This window comes from Octopus sinensis, unplaced genomic scaffold, assembly GCF_006345805.1.
Source record: "Octopus sinensis unplaced genomic scaffold, ASM634580v1 Contig01638, whole genome shotgun sequence".
NCBI classification, from domain to species: Eukaryota; Metazoa; Mollusca; class Cephalopoda; order Octopoda; family Octopodidae; genus Octopus; species Octopus sinensis.
Window position 1 is genome coordinate 426,202 of NW_021824954.1, and position 12,809 is coordinate 439,010.

A 12,809-nucleotide genomic window follows, 5' to 3' on the forward strand; every position below is an offset into this window, starting at 1 on the left:
CGTTTTCAGTTCAATGCCACATTTTCCTCAATGCACTTCTATCACATTTTTTTCCCATGTCACACATATTCAACCTAATCACCACTCAATAAAATAATAATTCACACAGTAAAAGTTATTACAGAAGAACGCTTTCACTGCAAATACGCAAAACACTAAAATAACACAAGAAACAACAAAACTAAATCACACGATGAAAAAATATAGAAGTAACTCACACATACAAGCATACGCCTAATCTCAATAATTTTGCATACTTTTAAAGAATAAAAAAAAAAGTATTATAGGAATAAAAAGGTATTTGGATATGATGTAAACGCTCGAATGAATTGTTGAAAAGTAATAAGAATAAAAAAGGATTGAGAAAGAAGTTGCAGGAATGTGGAGGATGAATGTGGAGGATGAAAAGTAATAGGGATTCCTTACACGGTCAAGAAGAAATTCAAATAATCTTTGGAGAAGATCGGAATTGAAATTCGAATATGTCTATTGCAGAAAAAAAACATTATTAGTAACGATAAAGATCCTGACGAAGATGCCCAATGATTGAGTCAATGAAAGAACTTTTTAAAGGATCCTCAGTTACAGTTTATGACTCCTTACTTGACTTGTAAAATGACAAAATGCCTGTCTGCGAATAATCCTTGCTACTCTACGAACAAGGCCTGCAATTTTATGGGACGAGAGCCAGTAAATTTTATCATCCTAAGTGCTTGATTGGTGCTTATTTTATCGATCCTGAAAGGATAAAAGAAGTCGACCTTGGTGGAATTTGAACTCAGAAAGTAAAACCAGGAGAAATGCTGCAGAATATTTTGTCCAGCGCGGTAACGATTCTGCCAGCTCGCTACTTTTTGTCTGTTATAATAATAGTAAATTCCTGATTTTCGCACAAGGCCAACAATTTAATGGGGAAAGATTTAGTAAGTTTCACGCATCTCAATACTTCATTGGTACATTTTATCGACACCAGAAAGATGAAAGGCAAAGCTGACCTTAGTAGGAATTGAACTCAAAAAGCAGAATGCCGTAACAAATAATGATTCTCGAAGCTCAATGCATTCATCATCATCATCATCATCTGAATAATAATAATAATAATATAATAATAATAATAATAATAATAAAAATAATAATAATAATAATAATAATAATAATAATAATAATAATAATAATAATAATAATAATAACAATAATAATAATAATAATAATAATAATAATAATAATAATAACAACAGTCCTTTCTACTGTAGGCAAAAGGCCTGACATTTTTGGGGAGGAGACCAGTCGATTGCATCGACCCCAGTGCGTAACTGGAGCTTAATTCATCGACCCCGAAAGGATGAAAGGCAAAATCGATCCCGGCAGCATTTGAATTCAGAACATGAAGACATACGAAATACCTGTTTCTTTATTACCCACAAGGACAGACAAACGGATTAAGTCGATTAAATCGACCTCAGTGCGTAACTGGTACTTAATTTATCGACCCCGAAAGGATGAAAAGCAAAGTCGACCTCGGCGGAATTTGAACTCAGTACGTAACGGCAGACGAAATACCTATTTCTTTACTACCCACAAGGGGCTAAATACAGAGGGGACAAACAAGGACAGATAAACGGATTAAATCAATTACATCGACCCAAGTGCGTAACTGGTACTTAATTTATCGACCCCGAAAGGATGAAAGGCAAAGTCGACCTCGGCGGAATTTGAACTCAGAACGTAACGGCAGGCGAAATACCGCTAAGCTTTTCGCCCGGCGTGCTAACGTTTCTGCCAGCTCGCCGCCTTAATAACAACAACAACAACAACAACAACAACAACAACAAGGTAAGATCTAGAGAAAATTGAGCAATGGTTAAGAGGAAACTGTGAAAATGGGAAAAAGACCGACCGAGAAAATTTTCTGATGCATAGCATGAAAGAGAGGAAAACCACATTGTACTCAAGTAATGTATTCCTCGGAGAAGTTAATATTTAAAAGGGGAATCTTCCAAGGCGATTCGTTTTCACCGATACTTTTTGTAATTGCACTAATACCCATAACAATGACACTTAGGAAAGTTAAGATGGGTTACCGATGTGGGAAGAAAGGCCCATCACTGAACTATATTCTGTTTATGGATGACCTGAAATTGTTTGGGAAATCTGAAAAACAGATAGTTTCCTTAACCAAAACAGTCCAGAAGAGTGGTAGGGACATCGGTATGGAATTTGAGATTACCAACTGATCAATACTTAATATGAAAAGAGGGAAGAAAGTAGCCTGCAGAGGATTGCGGTTACCATCAGGAGAAACCATGGGTGAACCTGACGATAGTGGGTATAGCTATTTAGGGATTTTGGAGCTGGATAATATTCTACACAGGTAAATGAAAGTCAGGGTTAGCGAGGTGTATAAAAAAATATCAAGATGGTGTTAAAATCCAACCTGAATGCTAAAAATTTGATTACCGCAATGAATATCTGGACAGTTGAGGTGGTCAGATATAGTGCGTCCATCCTCAAATGGACTAAGGAGGAAATATCATCACTGGATAGAGAGTTGATGAGATCAATCTTGCATGGGATTTCCAGTTGCCTTAAGAAGTTTTGAAGTTTCAATGGGACTGAGCCCAGCGCTCCGATCACCACTGGTATTACTTATCCTCCTGCATTCCACACAGCCTTGCCATTTCTACTTTCAATTCGGAGTACTTGGTGATTATTTCAACCTCTTTACTCACAACATTCATGTCATTTGGTATGGCTACATCAATCATCCGACAGTATTTGTCTCATTCAATATGACAATATCCAGCCGATGGTGTTCGGTTACACGATCCGTCTGAAAATAAGACTCCCAGAGTATCATTAGTTTTCCATCCTCCTGCATAACTGTACTTGGTACATGCTCATACTAGTTTTCTGTTAGTATTTACGGCATAAGAGCCAATGAAGATACACATACACTTTATCGTAGCGGTGCTTGTATTCTTTTTGTGCAAGACTCTCGCATATAATTACCAAGTGGGTCACATTTTCCACACTCTTTCCACAGAATCTGCATTTCTGGGTGTCAGTAGTTTTATAGATGTTATACTTCATTAAATTGGTAGCCAGAACTGGGTCTTGTGCAGCAATGATCAGGCTTTCAGTGGTATACTTAAAATCATCTCGTTCAAGCTATGCCCACGATGCTGTATTATCCTTAACATACTGTGTGTTCCTTTCAAACTGTCTATGCATTCTCATTTCAAGATCTTCTTTTCTCTTCTCCTCAGCTCTTTGGTTAAACTCTTCCTTGCCCACCATTTCATCTGCATTTACACCCATAATGCATAATGCAGCAGGTCTTCATCACTATTTATCAAATGGTAGGCAATCCTTCTCCTTTCATACAATGGTCTATACTAATTAGTCCTCTGCCACCATTCTTTCTTTTTGAACTACTCTTGCCTGGTCACAATTCCTTTCTCTGTAGATTCAAAAAGCTCGCTCCTTTTCCATTTACTATACATTCTCTGTCGATAACCCCCTTGCTAGGACTTCATTTTCACTTACTGGGTTGCTAAAATTAATAGCAGCATCCCATGATAACAGCGTTTACCTGATTGATCCACTTCTGCCTCATGGATAGCAATCGCTAGATTACGACCAGGTCAACCATGCTGTACAATGAGGTTCCTGTCGGGCGAGGCACCCCCACCTCTGGTTCCAGTCCTATTTTCGCTGTTATTTGAATCATCATTTTGCATCATTTCATTAATGAGAATTTTAAGGATTTTCCTTCCCACGAGTACTTTTTTCGTGATACCATCACTTGTAGGGCCACATATCAAAGCTAAAAATCCACTCCTGGCCATGAAACACGGCTTAAACCCCGCCGGACTTGAGCTCGATATTTCTTGGCCAATGGGTGACTATTATTATTAATAGGGTATTTGAGTTAGTAAAGTCTCAATATACAGAATGTGTGTGATTCAAAATGGCGGATTAGTGGAAATAGAACTAAGAAAATGAAAGCTAAAATATTTTAGCACAAGAAAACAAACAACATTCCCAAAACCAGTAGGCTTATCAACGTTGCCAGTAGAGTCGTTGAGGAAAACTTGGGATTGAAAGTCAATGAACAATCAAATAGTACGAAAAATACACAAAAGAAGACCTATGATGGAAATGAAGAATATTGGAAAATATACAAAAGTTTGTTGGTGATGCATCGGTATTGGAAAGAAAGAGAGGTGTGCTTAGGAATGACACACTAAAGAAAACATAGTTTTGACAGAAAAGGGATTTAAGGAAAACAGTGAATTTTGGCAGAGATGAAAAATAACAAGATATGATCAAAGTGTGAAGTAGTATAGGCAAAACAGATTATTCCAAAAAGTATTTAGGGAGAAACAAACACGGAAATGTTATACCAGAAACAGAAGAATGCCGTGTCTTTTGCAGTGAGATATGGCGTAAGGAAGAGGAGCATAATACTCAGAAGATTGAGTAGCTATAAAAGCTGAAGAAATCGAACAACATGAAGAAATTAGAACCGAAAAAGAAAGTGAGTGACAAGTAGAAAAATGCGCAATTGTAGAGAAGCCGGAGCTGATAGTGTTCAAAGGTATTGAATAACGTTGACATTATTCCTTAAAAGAATAGCAGAACAGTTTGATGCACTGATCAGCAGAAATGAAAAAATTCCTAAGTGTATAACTATTAGACAAATTGTAGTGTATTTGAAAGATGCTTGAAAAAGGAACGCTGTAGATAATTAGTGATCCATATACCTTTCATTGACATGAAAGCTGCTCACTGGAATAATTGCCAAGGAAATATATACATTACATTTCTTGACATCGAAATGCTAACTGTTGAGCAGAAGGGCTCAACAGAATTGCAGGGAAACTAGATTAGCTACTCATAGATAAAATAGTGATGAAAGATAGTGACAAAATACAAATTTAACAATGGCCTGGATAGATTACTACAAGGTCTATGACATGATGCCACATTAATGGCTCACTGAATGTTTGAACATGCTTGGGATTGCAAAGAATGTTAAGAATTTTCTGAGAAAAGGTGTAGAAAGTTAGAAGACTGCTCACATCTTATGAACAGTATCTCGGAACATTAAGAATCAAGGGAGGAATATTTCTAGGAGACAGTGTATCTCCTTTGATATTTGTTTTACACACAATTTTTTTAACATTTCTACTGAGAAAAGTAACATATAGATATGAGTTTAAAGGAAAACAACAAAAGATCAACCATCTATTATTTATGGCTGATTGCAAGCTGAATGTAAAGATGAATACGGCAAAGATGAAGCTCAAGTCAGTTCTTCAGTGAACACAGTTTATTGCTTTAGCAAAAATATCAAACTGGAATTAGGACTACAAAAATGTGGAGTAATATTCCTAAGTATAAAAGTATTAGAATTACCTTCAGGAGAAACCACGGAAAGCATTTATGGTACTGGGTGTAAATATGTAGGCATATTGGAGGTACGTGACGAAAAACTGAAAAGTTTTACGCGAGAGCATCTCCGAAAACTTAGTTTCGTGTCGCGGTTAAAACTGAATGAAACAAATAAGTTTCAAGCAATCAACACATGAGCGCTTGGATTATTGAGTGCGGTACTGGTATTGTCTATTGGAAACAAGAGGACTTACTGAGGTTACACTGAAAACACGAAAACTACTCAATGCAAGGAGCATGCTATCTCAAGAGCGATATTGACAGGTTGTATCTAACCAGGCACAAAGGGAGACGAGGGCTTATCAGCTGTGAAAGTTGTATATACTCAGAAGAAAATACCATGGGGTGCTATATAAATAAAACATTTGCTGGTTCAGGTGAGAATATTTGGTATAGTAAGGATACGTACGTGGAGACACAGGAAACAAAAGAAAAAATAGTAAGGAAAACAAAAGAAAATAGAATGGGGAAAAGAATGCACGCACAACTTTTGAGTCAAGTAAACAGATATACAGACGCCGGCGGAAAATGGCACTAGCTGAGGAAGAATGCCTACAAACTAAAGACAGAATTGCTTATTTGTGCAGTTCAGGAACAAGCACTTAGGACATATTACACCAAATGTAGGATTGACACTACAGCAGAAAGTGACAAGTGCAGGTTGCGCACTGATAAAGGTAAGATTGTATAGCATACTGTGAATGAATGCACAAAGCTGACCCAAAAAGAATACAAAAGAAGACAGACACAATAATGTCACATGAATGACTCATTGGACGCTGTCCCAGACGTGGGTTGGGTAAACCCCAGAAGGAGTAATTAAGAATGACAAAGTAAAGATACTGTGGAATGTAATGATCATAAAATTGGACAACAAAAGCCAAATATAGTGGTTATGAATAAAGAGAGAAAGACCGGTTTAATCATAGATTTGGCATTCCATGGTGAAACCAGAACATCGGAAAGGGAAGAATAGAAGCACGTCAGATATTATGATTTGAAGATGGCAATAGAAAAAAAAAAGAAGAAAACTGAGCCCGTCAATAGAAGGTGAGTGTTATATTCTTGTTGTTGTCCGAGCTCTCGGAACTATAATCCATAAACTGGATTGGAAAGATACGAGTAAGTGTGAAGGACATCTACAGGAAACTGTTGTTTGGAACTGTTCGAATCCTCCGTCGGGTTCTCTAAATATTAATGACGAGTGTTTATCATAGATCACTGGTTGTGGACGGCTGACACTTTGTTATGTTCCTTTGTGAAGTTGCTGTGTTAAACAGCAGCAACAATAATCGATCTACCCTTGTCCTCCTACTATTCTTTGGCGTAGCGTCCTGTTCATAGGAGTATAGTCCTCAGGCAGCTCCTCTATAGGGTCCTATCAGAAACAACTGGCATTACACTTTCCAGTAGGATTTCTAAGCAGGACCAAGTGAATCTCTGGATGTTATCCAACCATTTATCTTTGGTCTACCTCTGGGTCTCCTGCCGGTTGGTTCGGTTTGGAGACTCCGCCTTGCAATTCGTCCCTGCCACATGAACTGTGACTCAATAATGATGATGATTCTTTTTCCTAAATCTGGCACAGTGCCAGCAATTTTGAGGTAAATGGGTAAGTTGATTATATCTGCCTTAGTACTCGACTGGTACTTTTTATCCACTCTGAAAGGGTGAAAGGTAAAGTCAACCTCGGCAGAATTTGAACCGAAAACGTAAAGACGGATGAAATGCTGCGAAGCATAAGGTCCGGCGTGCTAGCGATTTTGATACATTTCTTCGGGCATCTAGGAACGTTCCTGGGAACGTCTCTCCCAGTACTAAAGTTAGTTATGAGGTCAATGTAATCCGCTAGTCCTCTCCTCCCAAATTTCAGGCGTTGTGCATAAAGTAGAAAAGATTATTATTACTATTTCTTCGTAACACAGTGTAGGTAAAAATGCACCGGAGTCTTTAGTTATCTGTCACGTTATAACAAGAATCTCGGATACATAATACTTTCCTTAAGATGTGCGCTGTGCCCAATAAGGCTGCTTTTTGCAAGACGTCAATCTTGCATGGGATTTCCAGTTGCCTTAAGAAGTCTTGAAGTTTCAATGGGTTGAGCCCAATGCTCCGATCACCATTACGTTCTCACTTTTACATTACCTTCTCGCGTTCCACACAGTCTTGCTATTTCCACTTTCAATTGGGAGTACTTGATTTTTTCAACCTCTTTACTCACAACATTTATGCTATTTGGTTATGGCTATATCAAGGATTTGTCTCTCTTATTCAATATGACAATATCCGACCGACGGTGTTCGATTACACGATCTGTCTGAAAATCATAGTCCCTCTGTTAGTATTTACGGCATAAGGACCAATGAAGCTACACACTTCTATTCTTCTTCTTCTTCTTCTTCTTCTTCTTCTTGGAGTTTAGCAAAAGGTTAGCAATAGAAAGAAACAGATTGGAGGAAGTACTAGTTTGCAAACTAGAAGAGGCGATTAGTAAAGGCATCGCAACTGACGTGTTAGCGGCGAGAATGGTTCTGACCATTTGTTTGAGGCGAAACACGAAGGTTGCGTTGTCAGAGCTAAGGCCCGTGCGCTAAATCATAAAGGAACTAAAACCGTCCGATGGGCTCAAACGGTGGAGATGCCACGTGACAACAAAACTACGATCGGGTCTTTGACGGATCGGAACGGGCGCGTGCTACATGGTTCTGTGCAGATGTGTGCGGCTTTTCAGCAGCACTTCGCACAACTGTTTGGTGGGGGCGATGGGTCAACGACACCTAGATGGTCTCCTGCCATATCGGCAGCGGACGCGAAGTTCTGCGAAAGGTCGATAACGGCTACTGAAATATGAGAGGCGATGAGTGATCGCATAAGTTGCAAATCGACAGGTTTAGATGGTCTTCCCTATGAATTCTAAGTATTCATGCCAAATTTGTTTGGCGACCTCTTGGCAGACGTTTACTGCAACTGGTAACAGAACAGGAGAATTCCCAGTGCTGTTAGTTGGGATGTGGTGACACTGATGAAGAAGGACACCGACAGGGGATATATTAGGGAATTTTCGGCCCATAACTTTGATAAATACAGAGTTTAAGATTTTGGTCAAGGTGTTAACGAAAAGGTTGGCGCTTGTCGCTGGTAGTCTAGTAGGGGAAGCACAAACGTGCATAATCCCAAATAGGTCTATCCACGACAGCCTCCTCCTTATGCGATACATCATAGGGAGGGCTGGAAGTAAAGCTGGCTTCGGTGGGACACTGATCTGTTTAGATCAATCAAAAGCATTCGATAGGGTCGATCATCGCTACATGGAAGCTGTCCTTAAAATGGCCAGCTTCGGATCCGTTTTCAGGAGCTGGATCACTGCAATGCGCAGCGGCACCCATTCGGTGGTCAAATAAATGGCCATCTATCAGAACCGTTTAGCATCACACGCTCGATCCGCCAGGGCTTCCCACTATCTCCTCTTCTGTACGTGCTAATTCTCAAATCACTGCTGCGGAAGTTGGAACAAGTGAGGGGCATCCTTTTCGAACTGGGATTCGGAAGGGCAGTGCCTGCGTATGCAGACGACGTCACCGTCATGGTGTCGGACGCCTCCAAAGTGGACACGGTCGACTCCATTCTAGAAGAATATGAGTCGGTTGCAAGGGCTAAAAACAATGCCGAGCAGTCGGTGGGATTGCGACTGGGTACCTGGAAAGGCAGGTCGATGCCGTCAGACGACGTCATTGGACGCTGGACTGATGGACCAGTTAAACTGTTCGGGGTCTAGTTTGGTCCCAACCTCCAAGTAGATAAAAACTGGGACAAGGTGACAAACAGGGTGGCCAGTCCTTCCCAGAAATGGCCTGAAAGAAAGCTGTCTTTGAAAGGTCGAGCAGAAATGGCGAATGCCTACATCGTCTCCGTTATCATTTATCGTCTAACCGTCGTGCCTTTCCCAATTACTGTTTAATCAAATTGGAGTGTTTCTTGTTCATGTTCTTGTGGAAGGGACGCCTTCAGATCGTCAGGCGGTCAATCTGCTGTCAGCTCCCTCTGATTAGCGGCTTAGACATGCCGTAGCTTTTGATGTGCAGACTTGTGTTCAGGTTAGCCACCTGCAACGATTTCTAGAAAGTGAACGCGTGTACGCTCCGTTTGTGAGGCACGTATTTCCGCAACTCGTCTCTTTGACGGAGCTTGTAGTGTTGGGTGAAGGATAGACCAAGACTGAGCGCCTAGCACTTAGAATGTGCCAGGCACTCACAGTCCTCTACCAGCTGGGCAATAGGATCGGTGGATGTTCCACTTTAGCTATTTATTGAGGATTAGTGGCGGGAAAGTGCGACGACATCCTAGGGGAGACTCTGAGCGTTGACGAAGATGAACTGATTTGTCTGTTCCTGAGGACTTTCCAGTCGGGGAATATTATGCATAATTTCTAGATGTCTTTTGATTGGAAATGCTACCGAGGAGCGCTACCGGTTCGAGATAAACTCTACAGGCACGGATGTGCTGTCAGACGGGCTTGTCCAAGGTGCCTGCAGAGCAACGAAACCGTTCTGCGTGATCTCGCTCAGTGTCCGATAATTGCTGACTTGTGGAGTTATGTTGAAAAGCTGCTGTTGCGTATAGGACGGATCTGTCTGTTGTCCGAGTCCATAGTGACGATTGACCCACCGCCCTCCTTTAATCAGGCAGGTAAAGCAGTTTTCCTTTGCTTGGTTGAAATGGCGAAAGAGTTTGTCTGGTGGACGAGACTGAAAGGCATGAGGGCAGAAAAATTCCTCTTTGGTAAAGCCCTCTTGGACATTTTCAAGTCGCAGTTGTAAGAAAAGTGAGGGTGGAGAGAGAGGTGCTGTCCTCAAGTGAATTTATGAAAATGTAGGTGAAAGTTGTGAAAATAGCAAGAGTGAATTGTACTACTCTCAGTGTGCTCACCTTTGAGTCGGAGGAAAGGAGTTGGAAAAGGTATTTGTCCGTGGTATTCTGGGTGGTCTTGGATGGTGGGGCTCCTCGATCATACCTAGTGGTCCTCCTGTAGCAGGAGTACCCCCATCACAATTTGTTTTTCTTTTCCTTATTGCTATATACTATATGTATTTCACTTTTAATGTATACTGTGTATGCTTTTATATATATATATCATTTCCTTTATATGTAAACCTCCACATTTTATGTCTTTCTATTGTCCCCCTCATCCTTCGCCCTAGTGGTAACTAAAATTATTATTACTACTACTACTACTACTACTACACTACTACTACTACTACTACTACTACTACTGCTGCTGCTGCTGCTGCTGCCGCTACTACTACTACTACTACTACTACTACTACTACTACTACTACTACTACTATACTACTACTACTACTACTACTATTATTATTATTATTATTATTATTGCACGCCGGGCAAAGTCCTTGGCAGCATTTCGTCCGTCTTTACGTTCTGAGTTTAAGTTCCGCTGTGGTCGATTTTGCCCGTCATTCTTTCGGGATCGATGAAATATGTACCAGTTGAACAGCGCCATTTGAACAAAGAACGTATAGTAGGAAGAAATGCCGTTATTATTCTGTCAGCTCGCCATATATATATATATATATATTGTTATATTTCGGAATGGTCATTTTGCCAGTTTAGCCAATAAAAACACACGCACTATATATTTGGTATTATTTTGCAAAACAACACCAAATATATAGTGCGTGTGTTTTTATTGGCTAAACTGGCAAAATGACCATTCCGAAATATAACAATATCTGTTTCAACACACGACTTCACATAAAAAATCTTGCACAACAAATATTTAAACGTATATATATATATACATATATATATATATAATATATATATATATATATATATATATATATATATATATATATATATATATATATATATATAATATATATATATATATATATATATATGTATGTATGTATGTATCAGGTTGGTGCAAAAGTAACGTACGGTTTCCAGAAAAAATATTTCAGAGCGAATTTATCAATTTTTTAACCTTTTCTTATAGTTTTAAGATATCTTTGTGTCTAATTTGTACTATTTTCTTTCAGATTATCTAACTTCTGATCATAATTCTCAGAAAATTTTACCACCATGTTTGTCCCATCTAAAGATCACATAAGAAAGGTTTTACTCTACGAGTTTTATAAAGATGTTAATGCAAGTTCAGAGCACCTATGGGGATGATGTAGTGAATGAAAGAAGTTGCAGGAGGTGGTTTTCCCCTTTCCGAAGTGGTGATTTCACTTTGAATGAAGAGCCAAAAGAGGATCATCCAAAAAAACTTGATTCCGAAATGTTGAAAGTTCTTATTTCAGTGAACTTTGCCGTTACCGCTAAGGAACTTACAGAACAGTTAAACGTGACCCATACAAGCGTGGTACGCCAGCTAAAACACAAGGTTCCAGTGGCTGGAAAATGGGTCCCTCACGAGCTGTCTCCAGAGAATCGACAGCAGCGTGCTGCCTGTTGTCAATCATTGCTTTCGCGACACTTTCAAGCAACATTTTTTAGACAGGATTGTTACAGGTGACGAGAGGTGGATTCTTTACCATAATGTTAAACGCCGCTATTCTTAGATCAATTGAGGAGGACGGCCAGTTCAACAACCGAGGGCAGGACTTCATCCAAAGAAGATCATGTTGAGTGTATGGTGGGATATTAAAGGAGTAATCCATTATGAAATGTTGGACAACAACCAAACAATTAATGCTAATCTTTACTGTGAGCAACTTCGTCATTTGGAAACAGTCCTGAGCCAAAAGCAAGCATCCTTGGTTAACAGAAAGGGTGTCACTTCCCATCACGATAATGTTCGTCCTCACACAGCTCAACTGACCAAAACTCTCTTGGAAGAACTTGGTTGGGAAATACTGTCTCATCCTCCATATTCTCCTGACCTTGCTCCTTCTGATTACCATTTGTTCCGAGGACTACAGAACTATTTTGATGGACTTAGGTTAACAAGAGAAGAGACTGAAAAGGAGTTGGATTCATGTTTTGGTTCTAAATCTACAGAATAATGTATGTATTGAAACTGAAGTGTTATGTACGAGCATGATTACCAAGGCGACTGTAACGTTTGGAAAACTGCTGCATAGAGTGTGGGACTACCCAGTTATTCGCATATATACCATAATTAAAGCTGACAATGCACACATGGGTGTGTATGTGTGTATTTACGTATGTATATGTGTGAGTCTATCTACCTGTCTATCTGTCTGCCTGCTTGTCTTTCTATGTGTGTGTGTGTGAGTATTGTGCGTATGGTTGCCTTGGTTGTGTGTATTCTGTCGTTACACGTTTGTGTTAGAAGTGTTGTGTGTGTGTGTGTGTGTGTGTGT

The 12,809-nt window shown here is 39.7% G+C and overlaps 1 protein-coding gene across 1 annotated transcript; it reads left to right on the forward strand.

Moving 5' to 3' along the window:
- The first annotated feature begins 12,104 nt into the window (after window positions 1-12,104).
- On the forward strand, window positions 12,105-12,488 carry LOC115227079 (histone-lysine N-methyltransferase SETMAR-like). The gene has a single exon (XM_029798007.1). The coding sequence runs from the start codon at window positions 12,105-12,107 to the stop codon at window positions 12,486-12,488; it is 384 nt and encodes a 127-aa protein (XP_029653867.1).
- The last annotated feature ends 321 nt before the right edge of the window (window positions 12,489-12,809 follow it).

Bases quoted from the DNA above. Each gene is read 5' to 3' on its own strand.
- LOC115227079 (XM_029798007.1), top strand. From the start codon at position 12,105: ATGTTGAGTGTATGGTGGGATATTAAAGGAGTAATCCATTATGAAATG.